This window comes from Acomys russatus, chromosome 32 (assembly GCF_903995435.1).
Source record: "Acomys russatus chromosome 32, mAcoRus1.1, whole genome shotgun sequence".
NCBI lineage: Eukaryota > Metazoa > Chordata > Mammalia > Rodentia > Muridae > Acomys > Acomys russatus.
The window spans coordinates 14,518,809-14,544,792 of NC_067168.1; the positions used below are offsets into that span (position 1 = coordinate 14,518,809).

At 43.5% G+C, this 25,984-nt stretch overlaps 2 protein-coding genes and 1 non-coding gene across 3 annotated transcripts; 2 read left to right on the forward strand and 1 right to left on the reverse strand.

Moving 5' to 3' along the window:
* Nucleotides 1-280: 280 nt before the first annotated feature.
* Pgm3 (phosphoglucomutase 3) lies at nucleotides 281-22,151 on the reverse strand. The gene is made up of 13 exons (XM_051140262.1): nucleotides 22,030-22,151; nucleotides 20,507-20,712; nucleotides 19,536-19,720; nucleotides 17,888-17,955; nucleotides 14,805-14,938; nucleotides 13,828-14,023; nucleotides 11,676-11,833; nucleotides 9,537-9,620; nucleotides 7,244-7,342; nucleotides 4,112-4,225; nucleotides 3,278-3,400; nucleotides 1,777-1,950; nucleotides 281-502 (listed from the first exon to the last, which is right to left on the reverse strand). The coding sequence occupies exons 2-13, from the start codon at nucleotides 20,708-20,710 to the stop codon at nucleotides 413-415; spliced, it is 1,629 nt and encodes a 542-aa protein (XP_050996219.1). The 5' UTR covers nucleotides 20,711-20,712; nucleotides 22,030-22,151; the 3' UTR covers nucleotides 281-412.
* LOC127184477 (U6 spliceosomal RNA) lies at nucleotides 15,016-15,122 on the forward strand. The gene has a single exon (XR_007830122.1). It is a non-coding gene; the product is annotated as a U6 spliceosomal RNA (small nuclear RNA).
* A 113-nt stretch (nucleotides 22,152-22,264) lies between the features above and the next one.
* Rwdd2a (RWD domain containing 2A) lies at nucleotides 22,265-25,884 on the forward strand. Its single transcript, XM_051140609.1, has 3 exons — nucleotides 22,265-22,356; nucleotides 23,169-23,395; nucleotides 24,940-25,884. Exons 1-3 carry the CDS (start codon nucleotides 22,344-22,346, stop codon nucleotides 25,615-25,617), a joined length of 918 nt encoding a protein of 305 aa, XP_050996566.1. The 5' UTR covers nucleotides 22,265-22,343; the 3' UTR covers nucleotides 25,618-25,884.
* The last annotated feature ends 100 nt before the right edge of the window (nucleotides 25,885-25,984 follow it).

The following is a 25,984-nucleotide window of genomic DNA, read 5'->3' on the forward strand; positions in this document are numbered from 1 at the left end:
ATCTAAATGGAAAATCAGGCTCATACAAAGTCCCCATCTGAACCAGGTAGGGAAATACTACAAAACATCTTGGTTAGGTAAGCAACTGCAAAAGCATTGCAAAAAATTAGTTGGTAATAAAGTTTAATTTCCCAATTAATCCCCTACATGAGCCATAAAATTAATGACACTCAAGCTATTAAAACTTAATACAGATTAAAATCAGAGGTGAGCTTCATTACCAAGTATGTCTAAGATGTACAGTTTTTTTGTTTTTTTTCTGGTAGCATTTAAAAAAAAAATCTAGAAATAATCCATTAGCATGAATTTGTAATGTCATGATTACAAATGCCTTAGTACTGCCAGTATTTTCAATAGTGTTATAAAAAAAACATTTTTAGAAGTCCATTTTCCCAGAATATAAAATTTATCTTCAGGAAGGTGGTTGTGGTCTTTCTCCAATGCCTCCAGCCAGCTGAAACACCACCAAGCTCACTTCGTATGCAAGCCTATCTGCACTTTCCTGCAAATCACAATAAGATTAGGTGAGACAAAGCAACAGCCATCCATTACTGGCTATTCTAGGGGAGGATGCTTCCTGACTGTTTCATAGAGGTATTCAAATAACTTCTTTTTTGATCTTTCAGTATAAGTTCCAAAGCCCATAATTAAATAGGAAATAAGTTGGATCTTCTAAATAAGGTAAGTTTTCAGTACTTCAGTTTATATAAAATTATTCCAAAATTGAATAAGTTACTCAAAGAAACTTGGGTTTTAAGTAATTCTTAGGATTTCCTTCTGAGATACCCACTGTAACTGTTGATGTTTCCTATGTGCCCATTCAGCCATAGGATGTATAAAAGGCAAATGATAAAACTGCAGAAAATATAGGTATAGAGTAAGAATAGATCCAAACACTGGGTGAAGCAAAGGGAGTCCTGTAGAAAAGTGGGGGGAAGGATACAAGGACCTAGAGGTGACAAGAACTCCACAGGAAGACCATCAGAGGCAACTAACCAAGGCCCAGAGGAGTTTGTGAAGACTGAAGCACCAACCAAGGCCCATGCATGGCCTGGACCTAGACCCTGACACAGATGTAGCCTATGGGCAGCTCAGGCTTCATATAGGTCCTCTAGCAAGGGGAGCGGGGCAGACTCTGTTGCCTGCTTTTCGATCACTTCCCCTGGTGGGGCAGCCTCACCAGGCCACAGGGAAGAGCACATGCTCAGTCCTGATGTGATGTGGCTTGCCGAGCTGGGGTGGGCTGGTGAGAGGTAGGGTTCCTCCGAGAGGAGGAGAGGGTGGGGCTACGATTGGGATATAAAGTGAATAAGTAATTAATTTTTAAAAAGAAAGCCACTTAAAGAAATTTTTGAAAAGCAATTCAAAAGTCCAGCAAGAAAAGTAAGCATTATGAGTTGGATTGGAAATACTGAAACTGGCAACCTCCACAAACTCATGGGACCATGACTTTAAAGAGAAAAAGGAATAATCTATAATTATGAGCACATGTCAAACTAAGGATTTATTAGTTATTTCTATACTGCCAGAACACACCCTCAGGAATCTGTAATAAGGAAAACTGTTTAGGAACAAATTAAAGGGGGCTATAAATTGTTTAACCATATACTTCCTACTGCAGCCACTCTAATTTTTTAATCATCTCTTAAAGGACTGTATTCATAGATCTCAAAGAAAAGCCTTTTACCACAGTAGATTCCAAACAGAAATAGTATTTTCTCTTCCCCTGTGTTCCTCCTTTATCCCCAACTTTGTCAATAGAGTTACCCAGCTTACTTGTGAGTCCGCTTCTGCGTATACTCGGACAATGTCTTCTGTACCAGAGGGCCGAACAAAAGCTCGGGCCAGCTTGTGCTGCTTCACCAAGCCATCGATTGCCTCCTGGAGCCCTGGCGGAGTGACTGCTTGTCTTTCAGCATCCGTGGTGCTGATAACTCTCCTGTCTGCAACCTGAGCACACACACGTCATAGCTGTTACTATGTCAGACTCCCTTTCAGAAGTTTAACCTGTTCAAGAGTCCTGCCCACAGAGCACCAGACTGGCATTGCTGGTTACTGCATGATAGTGTATAGCAGTGACACACCGACCAGAGCAGGGGAGGAGAAACTGCAGTGATAAAGTTTCCTGTTGATATTTAGCTAAAGCCATATAACTGGGGGGGGGTTTTGGTTTGGTTGGTTGGTTTTGGCCTGGAAAGAGAGCAGGTTGGGGGCAGTGATCAAAACAAAGTTTCTGTCTGTAACTAACAGCTCTGGCTGTCCTGGAACACATTTTGTAGACCAGATTGGCCTTGAAATTACAGAGATGCCTCTGCATCCCGAGTGCTGGGATTAAAGAAAGATGTGTGCCACCACCGCCAGACCTCATTTAAACATTTATGCCATTGTTTAAGAAAAAATTCTTCAGCATACAAAAAACTACCTTTAGCCAAACAACATATCCACATACTGTCTGACAGCTACCATTAAAACAATGGTCAGTAACGGCTGTCTCACCCCAGTACTGATCAGATAACTTACATGATTATAATAAGCTGCAGCTATTATATAAGAGAGCTGTGGTAAGAACCTCCTAAATATACCAAAAGCAAATACTTGGCAGCCATTTCTGTGAAGTCTGGCTTTAAATATTTCTAATTATCTCAACAAATTCTACTGGAGAATGTACAGACTGATACAAATGCCCACTCATCTGAAATGCCTTTACAGAATTCTCTCCCTTTGAGTCCACAGACTCTGCTGCTCACATCTAGCTCCAAAAAGTAGTATGGTCTGGTGTGGGGTGCAGGTCTGCCATCAGGAGACTCAGCCAGGAGGGTAAACACTGTGAGGCCTACCTGGGGTTGCATGAGACCTAGTCTCAAATTTTTTCATTCTTTTTTTTTTTAAGTATTATGTGAACTAAAACTTGATTCTGAAACAACATTTTCAGTTAAAATGATAAGATTATTGATCTCATTTGCTTCAAAATAGTATGGGGCTGGGCTGTGAAAAATAAATAGGAAAGTAGAAACCTATTTAAGCTGGTTACATAATTTTTGTGATTTTGTTTAAAATTGTTCATATTTTAAAATGATGCATGTCCATGCATAATCCCTCCCATTCTTTATAATAAAAGTAGAAATAAAGTGTGAAGAAAACAGGTATAGGCCTTATTTTCTAAGAAGAATGTACATATATACTGAAATATAACCCACTCAGGAAACACTTGGCATGGGAAGACGGAAGAACAGCTACATTCAGAAACATTAGAAAGGCTGCTTCACACTCTCTTTACCTTAACTTTGAGTTGTCTGTTAGGAAGATCAGCATAAATAGCATCCCACTGCTGTACAGTCAAGCCCTTGAGAGCCAAGATAGCCTCAATTGCCAGCATGTCAGAAATAGCATCTCCAGCTGCCTGCAAGATTGGGGAGACAAAGGATATAAGTCACCTGTAAGTAAATCCCATATGAATGCTGTCCATATAAGAAAATCAAGCTGTGCATCACTAAACAGAGATAAATAACTTGAATACTAAGAAGATGCACATAACCATGGAAGGTAACAATGAGAGGTATCCAAAGATGAGAAACATAGATTGGTTTGGTGCTGACGTGCTATGATCGAAATCTTTACCGCTCTCCTCTTAGGTACTGTGATGATGGCACTAATAGAGAACAGGAGGTTTGGTTCAAGATAGTTACAAGTTAGAGCCAAACTCTAAGCTTTCGTTTCATTTGTAAAATGGAAATTAGAACCTTGCTTTCTGCATTACTGCAGTTATTATAAAGCAAGGTGAATAAGATGGCCAAGCCATACCTGACCCTCAGATCCTTTTTTTCTTTCTTGATTTGATCAATGCTCTTCCAATGACTCACATGCGTACCTTGCTCAAACAGGTGTTAAAGAATTTCTCAAAGTTGTCTTTGAAAATTTAGCTACACACACCCAATATAAATATCAAGAAAAAGAAACATAAAAATGTTTTGTTTCTAGTGTAAGTCTCAACTGTAAGCACCACTTTTAGAAGCAAACCACCAAGCCAGGGCATTTCTACTTTTTATATAATTCTTTATTCCATGTTTTGATACTAAGGCAACCCCTAGCCAGCCACCTCACCAAATCTAACCTGGTTGAACAAGTCGATGATGCTTGCAAGTATCTTGGCAGCTTTTCCTTTTTCATCTTCTAATTCTTGTGCTAATCTTTTTATCTTCATTTCCACTGCTTCACTAAACAGTGCCTGCAGTCGAAGCAAATGAAGTTAGTCACATACTCCAGGATGCCTTTCATTCCTAGTGAATCTGGAGAAACTGAACAGAAAAATATTGGCAGCCTTATGTCTGCCATTAATATTAAGATCAAATCAGAGCATACAACATTACTAAGGAAAAAGAGTTTATGGATTATAAAACTAAAAAGACACTGCTACTTTGACAAAAACTGAACACAGATGATCTCACTGTGTTCCCCAGCTCACCTCTTGAGCGCTTGTGAAGCAAGCTCCTTAGAAGAATATGAAAGAAGACCAGAAAGAGTTCATTCCACTTATCAGTGTAGTAGACAGTGTCAGGTACTTATTACCATATAAATTTGTTTTTGAAATGCCATGAACATCCTTTCCTAACTGCAAAGAGGCCAATACTGAAGTTAGCACACTTTGCCCAATCACTTAAGGAAATAGGTACTTCCTGGTAAAATAAGATACAAGGTGGCTACCTAGTTTTTGTAAATAAAGTTTTACTGAACAGACATCCATTTTCTCTACAATGAGTAAAGTTGAGCAGATCCAACAGACCCCTATGGACTTCTCCTTTAAAAGCAGTGTGCCAATGTGTGCATTAGATCACTGAGGTTATATTTTAGTTGCATTTTGTAAAAACAAATTCTTTTTCTCCTTATTTATGGCTCTTCTAGAAAGCCAAGTTGAAACTAGTAAAGCTGATTTAAACTACATTCAAAAATTCTGATGTCTACCTCAAATCCATAATATACAAAGACATTTTAAAATAAAATAAAATCTGAATTTAAAAACCTAAAAACAAGGCCAGGTGTGGTATGGTGCATGCCTTTAATCCCAGCACTCGGGAGGCAGAGGCAGGTGGATATCTGTGAGTTCAAGGCCAGCCTGGTCTACAAAGAGTTCCAGAACAGCCAAAGCTGTTACACAAAGAAAGCCTGTCTCAAAAAAACAAACAAACAAACAAACAAAAAAACAAATCTAAAAAGTTATACTCTTTTAAATAGTGACTTTTATGGAATGTGAATTATGTATGACTTTTTTTTTTCCAGAACAGTCCCCTGCTGAGAAAGCCATGAAACAACAAAAACAAAAACAAACAAAACCAATGAAAACTTTTCATCATAGCTACTGAACTGTTCTCTGTGAGATTTGTTTTTGTTTTGTTGGGGGTTTTTTTGTTTGTTTGTTTGTTTGTTTTTTGAGACAGGGTTTCTCTATGTAACCTTGTTTGTCCTAGACTTGCTTTGTAGACGAGGTTGGCCTTGAACTCACAGAGATCCCCCGCCTCTGCCTCCCCAAGTGCTAGGATTACAGGTATGCACTACCGTCTTGCCTGAGTGGGAATATTTTAAGAAAATGAACAGTACATCTTAAAATAACTCGTTAGGATTTTGGGGTTTTCTGGTGTGTGTCTGTGTGTCTATGTGTCTATGTGCATACATGTTGAGGCCAGGATTGACCCCTTTGGTGTTCCTTGTTTTTAAGAAATAGTCTCGCCTTCTAATGCAGGGCTCACTGACTAGGTTAGGCTAGTAGGTCAGTGGCCCCAGGGATGTATGTGCCTGTCTCTGCCTCATGCCTGGTGACCCAGCTGAGCTCTCCCAGACCTGTTAAAGAACAAATGGGTACATTCTTCATAGAAGATTGTTAGAGTCTTAAAGAGACATTTTACAGCATCTGAAAGTATACATCAATCATGTAATGTATTCCTGCCTTGTCATTTTAACAAACTAGAACTCCATTATTAAGAAAAGTGACTTCAGAGACCTACAGACCATGGCATTTAAAGATGTTTTTATTAATTTAAAGCCTTTTTGACTTGAGACATGTTAGCTATTGGCAACACCCCTGGCCTACCTCAATGAAGATGATAAGCATCATAAAAATCTCCTTTTGGAGATTTATGGCAAGCTAGCCACTGGGCAAAAATGCCCCAGCACTCTCTACAGACAATATGGTGCCCAAAATGGACAAGACTTGATGCAGACTGAGTTGACTGCCAAGCTCTGCCATGATAGAGTATGCCCATCCTTCATATTTCCTGTTTCATAATTGGCTGCCAGATAATACTGGGCCAGAAGGCTGGAGATAATGCTCCAATGTTATAGAGAGAAAATGGGTGACTGACCAGGAAGTAAACTGTCTCTGTCATCGCTTAGTTATAGAAACTGCTTACCTGCACTTCCTACTTAAGAATAATGTTATTCCTTTTCAAGTCTCTGATGGGGTTGAACACTAGATATATTTTCACAGTTAGACTTAAGTTGCTTGGTGTTTAAGAAAATGTTTTAAGGTCTAGAAAAATGTTTCTTAAGTTGATAAATACAAGATATGATGGAGAATGACTATAGACTCGCCTAGATAGGAGAGAGAGGATTTTCTTGAAGGTTGCCAAATATAAGTGAGCTAAACATTTTGAATGTAACTATTACATATGGCTTTCCTGATTGTTTCATAACCGTTCTTCCTGTGTGTAGTTTACCATAAATAAAGTTCATATGCATTTAGAAAAAATGAATTGTTCTATAGGGACAGAAAGATGGCTCAGTAGACAAAAGCTACTGCAGAGCCTAGTGGCCTGAGCTCCATCCTTAGTGAAAGGAGAAAACTGACTCTGCAAAGTTGCCTTTGACCTCTATGCTTATGCCATGGCATACACGCTCACTGATGATAATAATTTTAAAACGGTTGTAAATGGTTGTTTAAAAATCCTACTATAACAAGTTTTTTGTGTGTCTTCTATTTTCTGATACACACACACACAAGAACAGAGGTGTATGCTGTATAATTTGATAGCTCTTAAACTGTTTGACTATCGTGTATCTCCACCAGTAATGTATGAAAGCTCCAAGTTCTCCACATGCTGACTTACATTTCTCATTTTCTGTTTTAAAAAATTATTTTTACATGATGTAACATCCCATTGCAGTTCTGATTTGTGTTTCTTTAATAAAAATTATGTTTTAAAAAAAAAAAAAGTGCCAGCTAAGGCCAGTTGACATCTTAAAAAGAACTCACTGTGCCGTGCCCATTTGCTTCAAAATAAACTCCAATGTCAAACTCTTGAGCCTTGTGATGCAAATGCTTGACACCAGTTTTGGTGCAATAAACAGGTACCTATAACACATTAAAGAAAAACAATAGTTAGTCAAATGATTATTATATCTATTAGTCTAGAAATAAAATGAGTATATCTATATTCTAGAAATAAAGCAGGAACAAAATCTGGAACCTCACTCTGGTGCCAAAGACAATAAAGGCTTAAGACATCCCACAGGAAACGACTGCAAGTAGCTGTAGCATCATTTGTTCTCAGAAGGCTGCCTTAGTTGCAGTATGGAGAATGGAAGACAAAAGGCTCTGCTTTCCTTTTCAATGAAGGACCAGATGGTAAATATACTATGCAGGCCATCTGGTCTCCCACAGTCATTCTGCAGTGTGCAGACACAGCCACAGACATGTAAGCAGATATGCAGGATGTAATTGCATAGAGCTTTTATAAACAGTGGCAAACTAGATCAGGTCCACTGATTATTTCTTGCCAACTATTGGCTTAGAAAGTTAAAGTCCAGTTGGGTATGAGTGTGATGGTACACACCTTTAATCCCAGCACTTGAGAGACAGGACAGTCTGTTCTATAGAGTGAGTCCCAAGACAGCCAGAGCTACACAGAGGTAACCTCTGCTTGAAAAATGAAAATTAAAACAACAAAAAGGCCAGTTAGACTTTGAAGACTGATCATGGATAATAATAAATAACACTGACTGGACCAGCAGCAGTCAATAGCGGGGAAAACTGACAGAAATAAAACCAAGTAAGATCAATATTTGTTGGACTAGAGAAACCATAAGATGGCAAGGGCCAAAAATACTTAATCAAAAAGGAAAATGGGTTGAGAAGTGACACTCTCCGACATGTATTAAGTTTCTAAGCATACTAGGTATATACAGATGAAATTTTCAGATGAAATGGTCATGCATTACATTAATGACATTTTGGTCAAAGACAGACAGTAGATGCTGCAATGGTACAAGGAGATCAACTCTCCTAGTGATGCCCTGGCCATCGTAGCTGAATACACTGTATGTACACACAATAACACCAACTCATGTCACATTACTGCATTTCTCAGAATGTGCCCTAGGGCCAAGCGCTAACCCCACGAAAGGTCCTGGAGTAAAGCCACTATAACCATAGATTTAGAGTAGAGCAAAAGAGAGAAGCCAAGGTAATGTTTTATTTTGACTATCTACTATTCTCTTTAAAAGCAGGAAATCATCATGAAATTTCATTTCTACCTCTTTAAAGATTGAATAAAGTTGACAGCAGCTAACCCAGGCAGCTCTTCTCAGTCCCTTTTCACCTGCTATAATGATTCACTCTGCCCATAGCCTGCAGGAATTTGAAGTGGTTTACAAAATGCTGGAAAAAATAAATCACTAGTGAGAAGTCGGAGATAAGAAAAGAGCTTCCAATTTGCCCGTGAACCCCAGACTCTGAGCAGGCAGTGTTACCCAAGACTGGTTCTCTAGCAGATGTTGAGAGGACAATTGGAAGTAAACTTCATTAACCCAGAAAGGCTCTCCTCCAAAATGTAAGGAGACAGGCCTATGAAGCCAGATCACGACAGACACATCAGGCATGGTGCCAGGGAGACTACTGCAAGACCAGGAAGCATCCTCAGCACACCTGCTCCAAGGGCCAAGCAGACACACCCATTTCATACATCCTCTCTTCACAACAGAGAATTACTGACAGATTCTCACGCCGTCTAACCTTGGTGAGGCTCATCTAAGCACAGCCACACGCCATCCTTGGCTGTAAAAGGTGTCTGTCACTGGGGGACCCACTCTTCTCCCCTCACTTTCTGAGTGACCCAATGTGTCCAGCTGACTCACACTCCTGCCATATCTTTCCCACAGTGGGCTGTCTGCCTTCACAGTGAGGCAGAATAAGCCCTTCCTCCCATAAGTTGCTTTCCAGGTCATTCATAGCAATGAAAAAATATAAATGCAATATTACCTAAAGGTTTGTGTATGAAAAAGGCACCACCAGGCCATTAAGTATTCATGAGTTACAAACGTGGCTCAATTAGCCTTTTAAAAAGTTTGCATTTATTGTAGGTGCTCAGAATTCACAGGGTTTGGGTATTACAGCAAATGCTCCAAGACACATCACGTCTTCCGATCCTCCTCACCATCACCTGTGGCCCAGCTTGTTCACTTATCACTTTGTGGCAACACTGTTTTCCTCAGATAATTATCTTGCCACACTATTCAGAAATGACCTAAAATTGGGGAGGATGTGGTACCTTCATGACTTCTTCGAGGTATCTTGTGGAACTTCCATTTGCATATGCAGTCTGTACAACACCGATGTTCAGACTTTCTCCAATCTAGAAGAAAACAAGGATGCTTAACTTGCCATCAAATGCACACAGGAGCCCCTGGGACAGACATGAGAGTTGTTTGGTTTAGGTGATAAATTCCAAAAGGAATCATATTCTACCAAGGAAAAGAGGTCTAAAATACTTTCGAGCACTGTTTTATAGTGAGTCCTCCTTAAGACAATGTGTGATCTCTGTAAATTATTAATTTTTTTTTTCGGTTTTTCGAGACAGGGTTTCTCAGTGTAGCCTTAATTGTCCTGGACTCACTTTGTAGACCAGGCTGGCCTCGAACTCAGAGTTCCGCCTGCCTCTCCCAAGTGCTGAGATTAATGGCGGGCACCACTACCAGCCAGTTAAGAAATCTTTTCCAATGCAAATCAAAACAACTCTGAGATTCCATCTTACACCCATCAGAATGGCTAAGATCAAAAATTCAAGTGACACCACATGCTGACGAGGATGTGGGGAGAGAGGAACACTCCTTCATTGCTGGTGGGAATGCAAACTAGTACAGCCACTTTGGAAATCTATCTGGTGCTATCTCAGAAAAATGGGAATAGGGCTTCCTCAAGACCCAGCTATCCCACTCCTTGGAATATACCCAGAAGATGCTCCAGCACACAACAAGAAAATTTGCTCAACCATGTTCATAGCAGCCTTATTCATAATAGCCAGATCATGGAAACAGCCTAAGTGTCCCTCAGTAGAAGAGTGGATAAAGAAACTGTGGTACATATACACTATGGAATACTACTCAGCTATTAAAAACAAGGAATTCCTGAAATTTGTGGATAAATGGATTGAGCTAGAAATAATCATAATGAGTGAGTTAACCCAGAAGCAGAAAGAATCAAATGGTATATACTCACTTATATCTGCATACTAGCCAAAGGGGCATGTCCCACGAAAGCCTTCACTTACCAGGAAACTGGGACAGAGGGGAGGGCATCCTATTGGGACTCTAAATGAGAGACGCATGGGAGAATAGCAAAATAAAAGGATACAGAGGGTCCTAGAAACCTACAAGTAGAACAATATGATAGGCAGATTTGGGCCCAGGGGTCCCGCTCAAACTAAGGCAACAACCAAGGACAATACAGGAGGTAAACTTTAAACCCCTTCCTAGATCTAGCCAATGGTCAGAATATTCTCCACAGTTGAGTAGAGAGTGTGATATGACTTTCTCACGTACTCTGGTGCCTCACATTTGACCATGTCCCCTGGAGGGGGAGACCTGGTGGCACTCAGAGGAAGGACAGCAGGTTGCCAAGAAGAGACTTGATACCCTATGAGAATATACAGGGGGAGGTAATCTCCCTCAGGAACAGTCATAGGGGAGGGGAATAATGGGAAAAAGGGGGGGAGGGAGGAATGGGAGGATACAGGGATGGGATAAACATTGAGATGTAACAAGAATAAATTAATTAAAAAAAAAAAGAATTTTTTTCCAGATTATAATTTCCAACTATACCTTAAATCAATTGTTAAACTTGTCATAACTGTTATAATTATCTCAGGTATTATTTGTTAGAATTTGATACTTCATAGTAATGACAGCATTCTCAGTAATGCATGAGTCCATCAGTTTTTTGGGAGGCGGGGTTGTTTTGTTTGGTTTGTTTGGTTAGTTGGTTTTGGTGTTTTGTTTTGTTTTGTTTTTGTTTTTGTTTTTGTTTTTCAAGACAGGGTTTCTCTGTGTAGCCTTAGCTGTCCTGGACTCACTTTGTAGACCAGGCTGCTCTCAAACTCACAGACAACCACCTGCCTCTGCCTCCCAAGTGCTGAGATTAAAGGCGTGCATCTCCATGCTTGGCTGAGTCCATCAGTTTTAAAGAAACAAAAACTTCACAAAGTTCCATGATAAAGCCAAGCCACTATGAAGAAGAAAAAGCACACATACAATCATCAACAATCCCTCTGTACCACAATTCAAACCAATGCCCCATTGTTGAAATGGCTGTAACTGCCACTTATTTTTGTTTTCTGGACACAAAAACCAGGAACCCCTCACACACAGTGCTCCCTGCCAGGTCTGAATGACTCCCCAGTCCTTCACCTTACCTGCAACAGTAGCTCTTTAAGGAAACTGCTAATTAACGTCGCTATCTTGTCTCCATCTATGAGATGAAAGTGACCGCCTGCATCGCAGTAGTAATACACGATCCTGTCTGCATCCCCATCGAAGGAGCAGCACCTCTCCCCAGAGTTCATCTCCATTCCTAGCACAGGGGGATTTAAACCACTTCAGACCAAGAAAGGAGAATAAAGCTCACTACATAAAATGTCAGGTCAAAATTAGCATTATATGCCACCCTACAGCACATCCACTATAAATCTTTCAAGAGATGTTTTAAAAGACTCCTTCCAAATAACAGACCGATGTCACCGGTTTTAAATACAAATGTCCAGTTGGCCTACTGATACACTTTTGGAAGCAAGGATCTTACTATATAATCCAGACTAAGCACATGCCCAGCTACTGGTGCTTTTTTTACAGGTCAAATTCTTGCAAAGAAAACTTTTTTAAAAAGGCATTCAAATCTGCTCAGACTGAAATATGTTATTCTACTAAAACAAAATTTTATTTACCAGTTGGTTTGGCTAGCCAAGTTCCCTATAATTTTTTAAAGTTACAGAGATTTCTAAACATAATTTAGTACCATGTTGTCCTTTTCATATTAAAAATAAAAATCAGAGTAGAAAAGCTATATGCTTTGATTTAATTGGTTTTTGTTTGTTTTTTTGTTTTAAGACAGGGTTTCTCTGTGTAGCCCTGGCTGTCCTGGACTCAACTTTGTAGACCAGGCTGGCCTCGAACTGAGAGATCCGCCTGCCTCTGCCTCCTGAGTGCTAGGATTAATGGCGTGAGCCACTGCCTCGCTGATTTAATTCTAATCAAAGCTTTTTTTTTATCTGTTTATATTAACAGTAACAAGAAATGTTACTAAGTAGGAGCACAGAATTATAACTTCCAAGAGTTCACTGAGGATTTGCATTAAAGTCACCTAAACTTCTGCAACTGTTATATCAGATTTATTAGAAAATCTTGCTATCCCCTAGCAATGACAGCAGCAGAGAGTCAAAGCCAACAGGAGGCAGCTGAACCACCTAATATGATTGTTAGCCTTGCTGCCTGCGGGGGAAGGGGGCCGGGCCTCTTCCACACGCTGAGGAAGCCCCAGAAGGAGAGCAGAGAGGGAGCCCTCAGCAACGGGGCGGATGGAGGAAGGTCTAGAACTGAAGGACTGGTCGAGTATGTACAAAGCAAACAGTACAATGAAGAGGGTGTATAAGGGGCAGCATAGGCCACAGAAGGGAGGCAAATGCAAGGCAGCTGATTTGTAATGTATGGAGATGTGTGATGATTTTGCTAGAGAAATCAGAATTATTCAACATAAACTAAAGAGGCAACTGAACACAGCGGCCACTCGGCAGCCCCGGCAATACACTGCAAGCCAGGCCAGGTTAGCAGACAGCATCCTGGGGTCTGTAACAGAGCGTCCAGAGTACCCCCCCCCCTTTTTTTTAAAGATTTATTTATTTTATTTATTGCATATGAGTGCTTTATCTGCAGAAGAGGGTATCAGATTGCATTACAGATGGTTGTGAGCCACCATGTGGTTGCTAGAAATTGAACTCAGGACCTCTGGAAGAGCAGGCGGCGCTCTTAACCACTGAGTCATCTCTCCAGTCCCCCAGAGTACCTCTTTACTACAGGCTTCTTCTGAGTCTTCTCCTGCGGGAAACACTGAGCCTGCTGACCTGAGGCAGCTTTGCACTCCCTTTCCAGCAGGTCTAGTGCACACAACAGGAAGGCGGAGCTACTTACCACTGCTGCCTTTGGATCGGCGACCCGACCCCCAGTGTGCTCCAGGACCCAACTGCCAGCACAGCCTGACTGACCGGAGTAGGAGTTGCCTACTAGCACCTCCCACCCTGGACAGACTAACTGAGAAAGGGAGTGGGGCCGCCTGTGTGCTGACGAGGCACTTCCATTCTGACACAATGTCAGTTTTGAGAGCTGTCACTCTAAAGTGCTGTTTTCTGCCCGTGCTCTCAGCAGGAGCTGCCCAAGTTTTCAGCAGCAGGCGTGAGTGGGAAGATTTCTAAGGACCCAGACGTGGCAGAGCCAGGACGAGAGACAGCTTAGCTTGCAGGAGAGCTGACTCTAAAGCGCTCTGGGAACGGGTCTAGAGCTGCTGCTATGACATACCCTGTGGGGGTTTCTGATGACTTTTCACAAAGTCAGCGCCGCACAGATGGTTGAGCCGCCCTTCAGCGCCATCATTAAACAGTTGAACCGACAGTCCCTGGGAGAAGTAGCGTTCCATTTCTTTTAGCTTCAAGGCCCCTATGCCATTGGCACAGTCAACCTTAACTGACCTGTCTTCGTCTCCACTGCAGGAAGCCTTCAAAGGGAAACATGGAAGGAAACGCCAGCGTGAATCACCACGAATGCATGCATGCATGTATATATGAAAGCATCTCCTGTTATTTCCATGTCTAATCTAGCCCAGAAAGCAGGTACATACAGTCTGATGAATTACATAATGTCGGAGTAAACCTGAACAACACAGCAGTAGTGCCACTGAATGAACAACCCACAGAAAGGCAGCTGAGCCTCAGTGCATTACGAGCCATTAAAGTACTGGTCTCTGACAGCCATTTAAATTTGCAGCTGAGCGCACAGGTGTCTGAATACCACTAATCGTACTCCGCAAGGCATATGATAGCACCAGGCGTGTTTGGGGCTCGGGGATTTCTGTTTGTTTTATAACTGTCAGTCTTTCACCGATCCCCACACCAGAACCTGAGTTCTATGAGAACAAGCGCTGCCCAGTGAAATACAGCCTACAGGCCTCCAGGTTTAACAAGCCAGTCTGCCTAAAAGGAAGTCCTTCCGGCGCTATGTCCTCAAGTCAGTGGCATCGACATTACAATCAAGTTCACCTCAGCAAATGCTGATAAGCACAAGCAAAGACACCTTGAGGTTTCCCAGGATGCACCTTGCCATTATACACTCGCCAACACGCTCACAGCCTGGGCTCTGACAGAGAAACTGGAGATAAGAAAGTCGCGTTTGAGGGAGTGAAGAAGGGAAAGTGGTGAACTCTGTAAACTGGGTTGCTGACTGACTGTATTACTTTATTCACCCGTCGAAATTCTAATCACGATGGGAAAATGTCTCACCTGTCTGGTAAGGTCCACAAAAGCCTTAGAGAGTTTCTGGCAGTAGCCTTCTACGGTTGCCTGTCCGTACCGGCCTCCGGAATTCCGACAATACACCATGTAGTGCAGCTGAGGTGTGGTCAACAGGCCATAGTCTGCCAAACAAGCACAAAAGGGAGTTCGTATGAACCAAGACGTTCACATGAATTCACACATTAAGAACGTTAGATCTGTGCTCGCTTCGGCAGCACATATACTAAAATTGGAACGATATGGAGAAGATTAGCATGGCCCCTGCATAAGGATGACAAACAAATTCGTGAAGCGTTCCATATTTAAAAAAACAAAAACAAAATAAAATAAAAAGAATGTTAGATCCAGCTGGGCATGGTGGAGCACACCTTTAGTCCCAGCACTCGGAAGGAGAGGCAGGAGGATCTCTGTGAGATCCAGCCTGGTATACAAAGCAAGTCTGGGCCACCCAAGGCTACACAGAGAAACCCTCTTTGGGTGAGAAAAAAAAAAGAAAGAAAGAAAACTAGATCCAGTGCTGGTGACTGTCCTGAACAGAAGGGCATTGGCCTGATAAACAGAAGATTGTTATCTGGTAAACACCCATAAAGGTAGGTTTCTGTTTACTAGAAAATCAGATCTCCTCAGGTGGAATACAGTTTGCCAGTACTTCCATTAACCCTCCAGGAACCTGTCTTAGCCTTCCCACAAAAGTCAGTTACCTAGAGGGCCGGCACCTAGTTTCAGGTCAGTAGCAGCTCAGATGCCCATGCTTAAAATCTCCTTGCTTTTCCACCGTTTTGCTCTTCTTTCTGTCCCTACCACCACCAAGCCAAACCAACCTCCAACCCAATCCCCAAAAAACCGTTCTTTCTACCCATGAGTTTGGTAGTTCAGTAACCATGGCTATACCAGAATCTCATAAAAGAAAAACACAAAGCTTTCAAAATATCCAAATGCACAAATAGCCACTGGTACTGTGATGGCTAATGTCATGTTTTCAGTTTTAATTACTGTGCTTGAGAAATCTATGAGGTAGCCAGGCATGGTGGTGCACACCTTTAATGTCAGCACTCGGGAGGCAGAGGCAGGTGGGTTGATGTGAGTTCGAGGCCAGCCTGGTCTACAAAGTGGGTCCAGGACAGCCAAGGCTACACAGAGAAACTTTGTCTCGAAAAACCAAAAAGAAAAAAGAAAAAGAAAAAAAGAAATCTATGAAGCAAAAACGCATCTCACATGTAAGCCCCACTTCCCTAAGGACAGAGACCTTCCCAGAATGCTTTTGCTGTTCATGTAATTGCTTGCATTTAGACAATTATAATGGAGTTGTCATTCGTGTGAGATAGCAAACATTTCAGTGAACAAGCCTGCCTGCCCCAGAGCATGAAGGCAGGAAGTACACAGCCTTGTGAGTTTTGCCTTTATAAAGGCCCTGACTACTGTAATCTCAGGTGTAGACCTGGCGCCGGTATCTGAACAAAGCTTCTTCTTTCTTACAATTTATTCAGTCAGACTGATGGGTCTCTGGATGACCCCAGACCCATAACAATATCATAAGGAGAAGTCCCCTACCTGTCTGATAACCTAGAAGCCTAAAAGCTATTTTTCATAGCTCTAGTCTTAACCAAATCCTAAAATCTTTTGAATTCAAGAAGTTTAAGGATTTTCCCTTGCCCCTGTCTTTAATCACTGTCACACAGGCTTCCTGCATACACCAGAGTGTGGTCCCCCATCTCTTTTCCTTTGAATTCCCTTCTCTATACAACAGCCAGTGGTAGCTTAAAGTAAAAATGCCACTTTATTCTTGTGCATAAAATCCCTTAATTAGCCGCCCCCTCGCTCTTGGGACACAGCAACTGAGGAGACTGAGTGATCGGGACTGCAGTGCTCTAAGACAGTGGTCCTCAACCTTCCTGATGCTGTGACACTTTACTACAGTTCCTTATGTTGTGGTGACCTCAACCATAAAACTATTTCATTGCCACTTTGTGACTGTAATTTTGCTGCTATTGTGACTCTTAACGTAAATATCTGTGTTTTCTAATGGTCTTAGCAACCCCTGTGAGAGGGTCATTCAACAACCACCACCTCCCACAACTCCCCCCTCCCTGCGCATACACACACACCCCACACACACACACTCACAAGCAAGAGGTTGCAGCCCACAGGCTGAGAATCACTAATCTAGATGATCCAGCAGTGTACATTCAGGTTAGTATAGAAAACAGCACCCTGGACATGAAAGAGAGCCTCCTGTAACAGACTAAGGACTGACCGGGTGAGCAACCAGAGGCCGTGAGCTGAGGGAGAGCTCAGCTCAAGTGAGAACAGGATCTGCAACCATTTCTGAGATGGGTCTAAACACACTGCTGTGCATTCTCAGCACTGACAGTAATCCAAATAGCCATAAACTCTGGATAATGGTGTTGATGGCCCTATGTCCTACAGTGTCAAACGTTCAGCCAAGATTGAACTCTCTAGATAAAAATAAATAAGCACAGTCATCTAGTTAGTATTTCCATTTGCTGTCATCTTTAAACAATGGTCATTATATGTATAAATAAGACTTTTACAATAAGTTTTTCCTTTTTCTTTTCTTTTCCTTTTTTTTTTTTGGGTTGGTTGGTTGGCTGGTTGGTTTTTCAAGACAGGGAAGACAGGGTTTCTCTGTGTAGCCTTGGCTGTCCTGAACTCACTTTGTAGACCAGGCTGGCCTCGAACTCACAGGGACCTGCCTGCCTCTGCCTCCCGAGTGCTGGGATGAAAGGTATACGCCACCACACCCTGCTCTACAATAAGTTTCCTTATCATTTATGATCAGTAAACTCTATATTGTGATTTTTTTAGATAATAGTATACCTGGTGTTGTGGGAAAATCTATCAGGCCAAAGAGGTCACAAGCTGAAAAGATTTAATATGCTCTGCCCCATGAATAAATACATATGCCTCCCCAGAAAAACCTGCAGTATTTTAAGTTAGTTTACCTAGATTTAATTTATTAATTTTTACTGCTTTTCCTTTCCAAATTTTAAGTATGGGTTACTTTTTAAATTTAGAAAGAATTTCTTGGTAATTAACTTAAAACTACATACCATGGAATTGACCTCCTAAAACAGTCACACCATCTATTACAGACTGTGAAAGTTTCTCACTGCTCGGCCTGTGAAAAAAAAAAAAAAAAGAGAAAACAGGAAATAGGAAAATAAATGAAGAAAGTGCATGCTAAGAATTTCAAAATAAGTACATGTTCAACATACTTGAAAGCTCTCAACCCTGGCAAAACCTGGGGTAAATTACAAGCATCTTCCACGGAGCCTTTGCACAGGTGATTGCTTAGAAAATTTTGGCTTTTAAATTTACCAACTACATACAAAGAGCCAGCCAGGCATGCTGATACAGATCTCTAATTGAAGCTGAGGCAGGAGGATCACTGGGTTCATGAGCCGCTTCCACTTGAGTGAGTTCAAGGGCAGCCTGGGTAAATTTGTGAGCTATAGCTCAGTAGAAGTGTGTTTTCCCAGCATTCACAAGGCCCTGGTTCAATACCCAGCACTGGCAGGGAAAAAGTTAGGAGGATATGAAGGAAGGCTGGGGGGATGGCTCAGTAGTTAAAAGTGCACGTTGTTCTTACAGAGGACCTGAGTTCTAGTCCCAGCACCCACACAGACAGCTCACAGCTGTCTGTAACTCAAGCTCAAGGAAGGAGATCTGACATGCCCTGCCTTCTCTAGGACAGATACAAACATGCACACGCACATACACACGCACACACACACACATATGCACACACACACACACACACACAGAAGGTTACCTTTCCTAGTTTAATTATAGCAGCATGTATCTGAGTTAATACGATCAACAATTAATACTGAATGCACACAGTGTAGGAATATGGGGGTCTTATAATACTACTGAAGACATGGAAACTACTGTTCATTTTATAAGGCCAGACAAATTACTTATCTACCTGAAAAGCAAGCAAATCATTTTATGACTAGAGGTAGAGGCCAAACACGGTAATGGACTAATAATGGACTAGAGGGCGTATAGCTATTTCTGCTGCCCATGCACCTAATGAGTGAGTGGTTTTTGCAAAACCTTCTGGTAGCAATACAGGTAAAAACAAAGTCCCAGCTATCAGGAGACTGAGGAGAGATGGACCCCTTGAAGAAGCCTTAGAGGAAACCAGAGCTTGCATAAGAGAAAACTACTGTTTCAAAGTACACGTTTAACCCAACAGTGCAAAGTAGGCTTCCGTAGAGGCGAAAGCTGCTGAACATGACAAACACATAGACTATAAATGCTGCTTCCAGTGAATTCCAGAGGGGAGGAATGGCAAAACATCTGAGCCAGCAACAGATTACAAACAAAATCTCCAAGTGTGATTTGTTAAAAAAAAAAAAAAAAAAAAATTATATACTCTGACTCTGCAGAGGAGAAATAAACCTACAAAGTCTCACATTTATCAAGAGCCTCTAATATGCAAGGAAAAAGCTATTTCACAAAGATTACTTCACGTAGCTCTCACAAAAATGCTGATTTATCATTAGCATACTTGAGGAGATAGAAGCACCCAGAGACTACAAAACCTGCACAAATTACATAAAAATTAACACTGGGGTGACTCCAAACCCAGCCTTAGCCTCCTCTCTTGATCCTTCCCACTGGTCTCGGGCATGGAAACAGATGTGCTCCTTCAAGGATGCTTGCGCTTGCACAGGCAGCTCTGATCATCACCTGGTGTCTCTGCCAAGAACTATGAAGGCGGCCTGGCGCGGATCCACAGCTTCTTTCTCCATGATGGCAGCAAGCACCTTCGGCATGTCCTGCTCCTCAGCGCTGGCCAGACAGGTAGCGTGCTCCTCCCAGGAGGCGGCCAACATTTCCCCCAAAGGATCGACCAATTTCACACCATTGTCTTCCTTAAAAGAGAAATAGACCTTCAGGGAGTCACACAGTAGAAGTGACCTTTGCTGCACTCCCCCCAACGGGTACCACCAATGCCAAGCATCGATGGGTGTTTCCCTTGCATTTCCCCCTTCAGGTCCTGTGACATTATCCTTACTGATGTCTCCATCCAAACTTGAAAGGGCATTCTGGTATTTCTCTAATCTGGACACTCTCCAAAGAAATGGCCTCATTTCATTCTATCCACACCCAGGTCAGTCTTGAGCTGGGCAGCAGCTACAAGAGTGGTTTTAAACCCAAAGGAACATGCAAATAGGGAGGCACACTCCCAGCATTAGAATGTGGACTTTGAGATGGGAGGTGGCTGCACATGCCATTAATCCCAGCCCTGGGTGGGCAGAGGTTGGAGGATCCTTGTGAATTCAAGACCAGCCTGGTCTACAGAGCAGTTTCAAGGACAGCAGGGGCTACAAAGAGAGACCCTGTCTCAAAAAACATAAATAAATAAATAATAGAATGTGGGCAGGCAGGCCACCTGGCATAGTGGTACAAATTTTAAAAAATAAAATAAAATAAAAGGATGTGGACAACCAGATGTAGTAGCACACAGGGAGGCAGAGACAGCAATGTCTCTGTGAGTTCAAGGCCAGCCTGGTCTACAAAATGAGCCCAGGACAACTAAGGCCACACAGAGAAAGCCTGACTTGAAAAACAAAAACAAAACAAAAGAATGTGGACTTTGGTTCAACTTTCTCAGACACTAGAGCTTAGTCTTGTTAATAAGGGCACCAACTTGTTACCTCTGGGTTGTGTGAGGCCGTAACCATGACTCCAATGGTGGATCTGGTCTGCTTTGACCTCAGGACAGCTAGCAATCCCATTCGAAACATGATATGGTCGAGGTGTTGGGCATCTGTCCGAAATCCAGCAGTCCCATACTGAAGAATGAGCCCCCGGGGCTTGGCATGGAATGCTGAGCGTTTAGAAACAGCCTCCAGATTCATGTCTACGAAAAAAAAGTAAGAAATGCTCTGAAGGAAAAGCTTTCAAGTGCCGTTTGCTTACAAACTGCCAGCTCGTCTGTCTCACTGGGACCCTCTCCAAAGAACCATGTTTGGAGACAAAGAAGAGAAAAAGGAGTCCCCAGAGTTAGAATTAGCTTGAAGCTCCTGCCTAAACTGTACACTTCACGACAGATTTGGGAGAGAAACCAGCTTGTCCACTCTTCCTACAGGACGAACGTTCCTAAAATCACATCCATATTCAGAGACTCCTAGAAGATCAACGGGCATCTTATTTTACGATAGGATCGCCTTAGGCTGAGCCCCATTAATATAAAGTCTGGTCTGGTGTGTGGCCAGTGAAACATTGAGGCTGAAGGTCAGATCCTCAAACCCCTGTGGCTCATTTGCTATTCCTCCCGAACTAGAAAGAAACAGTCCCCCCAAAAAACAAACTGCAGTCATTTTCTTTTGTCTAAAACCTCGCGGATCAGCTAAGACATCTATCTCACAGAAGACCCTCCAATTTCCATAAAGACAGTCATAGCAGCCTTCTAAATTAAATCCTAAAATTACTCACTCTGGAATGTTGCTTTTGACCTGTCATTTAAAAAGAAATACTGCGGGGCACCTCCAATGAATTCAATTCGAGGTTTTCTAACTCAGCAAGCAGTGTACTTTGTAGAGGCACAGACTGCACTTCCTGAGTTGGTTCTAAGCTAGTTAGCCCAGAGACAGGTCCTGTCCCTCAATAGCCACACCTCCTTGCTTTATTGTCTTTCCTCGCTTCAATACACAACACTACAAGAAACGTTGGGAAATGTTTGCTTTTGTCCAGTTGGTAAAAATCGGCCATTTTAATTTAGTTCGCTCTAAAGTTATCAAACTTTTGTTCACAAGGCGAATATATTTTTGCCAAAAAAAAAAAAAAAAAGACCGGTTCGTAATGTATCCCGCTTATTCATAAGGGCGTCAACCACTCCTATGAAATACAGGACTCTCTCAAAGGAAAATAACAGTCATATGACAGCAGCATGCTTCCACCCTTTAATGCATTTGGAGTTCCAGACCTAATTTCAATGGGGATGCTTATTAAAAGTCCCACCAGTGTCTACTCTTAATTTAAAAGTGAACAGCTCAGCCCGCTTCTTTCATTCAACCCGCCATCCTAGGTGGTGCATCTTGTTGCCTGCACTACAGAGTGGGGCTCCACAGGCACCTGGGCGGAGCGGTGTGTAGGTGGGTTTGGGAGTCCTTCCCCCAGCCACGGCTGCGGAGGACCCCCTACCCACCGCGGCCCAGGAGCCTCCACGCCCGCTCACCTAGTTCCGGAGCAAGAACGTCCTCTCCACAGCTGAGAAGCGGCCGCGTAGTGCGCACAGAACTAGCTCACTCAGATCCCGCAGACGTGGCCCAGGCTGGCTTCCGGCGTGATGCCCCACCCCACAACCAATCACGACGAAGAGGGTCCGCAAACCCCGCCCCCGGACCAGGCCCCGCCCCGGCCAATCGCAAGGAGTAGGCCTCTCTGGCTCCGCCCCATGCACCAAGCCACGCCCCCAGCCGTCCTCGCGCAGCTCGCACCCGCGGAACTGTGGCTGCGGTTCGGAGCGGGTTCGGGGCCTGCTTGCCTTGAATGAACTGGAAGGGTGAGGCCGCGGCGGTCGAGGCGGGCCGAGGGTTAGCGCCCGGGGTGGGCAGCTGCGCCTTTTAGCCTGGGCCCTGGGGGAACCCCAGATAACGGGAGCGTTGACGTCCCTACGACCACCGAGATCACCTCCCAGCCCACCCCCTGGGCAGGCAGCCGAGGGCAAAGCCACCCCCTTGGTTCCTCACCTGCTTAGCCTTAGGTGTCATTTTATTAAGCGGCTGAGACACTCTGCCCCCGCGCCCCCCCGCCCGGCCCCGTCCCCGCGCCCCAGCCCCGAAGCGGCCATCTGTACCTGCGCAAGCTGCTGCACTCCACTGCGGTCTAGGGAGGCTGTCCTCCACGGGGTCTGCGGATGCAGCCTGGCGGCCTCCCCTCCGCACTGCAGGCATCCCCCGCACCACCACCCCGCCCCCTGCGGCTTCCAGCTCCGCTCAGATCAGAGATCTGAGTGGGATTCCTGGGCAGGCCTCTGCTTTCCCCAGGATTTGAGGCTAGCCGGGAGTACAGGTGTTTGCAACCACCTGCCATGAAATGTATCACTGCAACACCTGTTGAAAGCGCAGAGTCCTTGAATGGCCGGCCAGGATGGTGAAAGAGACTAGGAATCTGGGTTGTGATGGAGCATTTTAAAGGTTGTGGTGCATACTAGATTTGGGGCTCAGGAGAGAAATCTAAACAGTTCAAGCGTCTGGGTGTGTACCCCTAGCTCTCTGCAAACAGTGGAACTGTCTCCTAGAAAAGGGACCTTGGGAAAATTTCCTGGACACCTGGCTGTCATTTACAAACCCACCGCTTTCTGGGCCTTTGCAGGTTTCCAAGCAGGTCGATTCGGAGACATGTCAGCGTCGATAAAAGAAAGCCTTCAGCTTCAGCTGCTGGAGATGGAAATGCTGGTTTCTATGTTCCCTAACCAAGGAGAATTAAAACTTGAAGATGTGAACGCCCTAAGGAACATAAAGAGGTACCTGGAAGGCACTAGGGAGGCGCTCCCGCCCAACATCGAATTTGTGATCTCACTCCAAATAGAGGAGCCCAAGGTGGGTGCTTTTATCTGTCCCATATGTTTCTAGGTGCCTATGCTCTGTGTGTTGGGCTTTGCTTTTCTTTCTTTCTTTTCTTTTTTTTTTTTTTTTTTTTTCCTTTTTTTTTTTTTCTTTTTGTTGTTGTTGTTGTTGAACTCTTTTCCTTTATTAATCACATTACAGCCTGATCCCAGCCCCCTCCCTCCTCTCCTCTCAGTCCCACCCTCATGCCTCCTCCCCTCAATTTTCCCCCTCCTTCTTCTGAGAGAAAGGGAGGCCCCACCCAGGGGTACTAACCCACACTGGCATCTCAAGTCCCAGCAGGACTAAGGTTATCTTCTCCCATTGAGGCCTGACAAGGCAGCCCAGCTAGGGGAAAGGGATCCAAAGAGAGGCAACAGAGTCAGAGACGACAGCCCCTACTCCCATTGTTAGGGGACCCACATGTTCACCAGGCTGTAGAAGGTCTAGGTCCAGCCCATGTATGTTCTTTGGTTGTTGGGTCAGTCTCTATGAGCCCCCCACGGGCCCAGGTTAGTTTACTCAGTAGGTCTTCTTGCAAGGTATGTGCAGGTTTTAATACGTATGAGTGTTTTGGCCTCATGTACATCTGTGCACCATGTGCATGCAGTGCCCCTGAGGCCAGAGGAGGGCAGAACTGAACATGGGGACTTGGAATGGAGACTGGGTCCTCTGCAAGAGCAGCCAATGCTCTTAGTCGCTGTGCCATCTCCAGCCCCAGGTGACCACTTTTTTAACTAAGAAACACAGTGCTTGAGCTTGACAGTTTCAAATGTGCAGCCCATTACTTGTGTGGAAGGAAAGTGTACCAAAACGCGAGATGCTCCATAAACTCTAACTACCTGAATCTTACATAAAGACATATACCTTTTTAACAAACATGCCTATGTTTGTTAACATATGACAATATCTTGCATACTTATTATCATTTTTGTTCTGTGCCCTCATCCAGTTTGATACCAACCCAACTGTTGGAATATGGCCTTCTGCATAGATGATGACTTTCACAAACCTAGGTACTGCCTGTAACACAGGCTTAACTCCATCTTCTGGCTCCTTTCTCCCTAGAACATTAGCATAACTTAGGTACCTCATGGCTAGGCATTTGAGAACTAACTTTCTAGCTCCTTTGCACACTCATCCTTCACTTCATCCCCTCAGAGCAGGTATACTGCCTCCCCAGGGCTGCTTTTTTTTTATTTCATTGATTACACACCTTCAGTGGAACCTTGAATGTCTCCCATGGTACATTACTGCTTCTCAAATTGGAATTCAATTCTTGCTTTGTGTGGGCACTGTTTACTGTCTCCTTCACTAGGCTCTAGTCTAAGGCGGAAATCGTGTCTGACTTCATCTCTTTCTTACCCAGCACATGTGGCTGGTCAACAGTGATGATTAGACAACCTGGCTGCATAACCTGGTCTGTAGCTGGCACAGAATAGTCTCTATAACTGTTCCTGTCATAACCGTGCAGGGGCCATGATAAACTGGCTGGTGTGGTTTTGTGGTATTTAAATCTATGTGGCTTTTATTTTAAGGTGACGATTGACTTGCAAGTGACCATGCCTCACAGCTACCCAGACGTGGCTCTGCAGCTGTTTGGACGGTCACCAGAGCTTGACAGGCAGCAGCAGCTTCTCCTCAACCAAGATCTCACTGCTTACCTACGGACCTTTGATCCAGGCGAGCTGTGTGTCTGTGCAGCGATCCAGTGGCTGCAAGACAACAGCGCATCCTACTTCCTCACCAAGAAGCTGTCGGATGAGCCGTCCGCACAAGCAAAGCCAGTTAAGAACACCTTCCTCCGCATGTGGATCTACAGCCACCACATCTATCAGCAGGACCTCAGGAAGAAGATTCTGGAAGTGGGGAAAAGGTTAGATGTGACTGGCTTTTGCATGACGGGAAAGCCTGGTATCATCTGTGTGGAGGGCTTCAAGGATCAGTGTGAGGAGTTCTGGCACACCATCAGGTACCCCAACTGGAAACACATCTCCTGCAAGCACGCTGAGAGCATGGAGACAGAGGGGACTGGGGAAGACCTGCGCCTCTTCCGTTCTTTCGAGGAATTACTCCTCGATGCCCACGGTGACTACGGCCTGAGGAATGATTACCACATGAACCTGGGCCAGTTCCTAGAGTTCCTCAGAAAACACAAAAGTGAGCACGTTTTTCAGATACTATTTGGTATTGAAAGCAAAAGTTCAGAGTCCTAGGACTCTACTAAAATGTCTATGCTTGTAATTGTACTAAGTATTTATGTTACTAAGACCAAAATAAAAAGGCCAATGACTATAGAATGCTGGGTGAAAAACCTAGCTCTAGAAAATTCTGTCTGCTAATGAAGCAAACAGGTCATTTGACTTTCCATCAGTGTAACTGTGTTGTTGTTTCCGAGTTGCTGTATAAAGTCACGTGAATACCATTTCATTATAAAGTTAATAAAACAATATATTCAACCAGAGAAACTTGGCTCAACAAGTCCTAAGCCAGAGTGGAGAAGTGGTTCAGAAGTTAAGAGCACTGGCTATTCTTCCAGGGGACTCACACGGCAGCTCGCTGCCATCTGTAACTCCAGTTCAC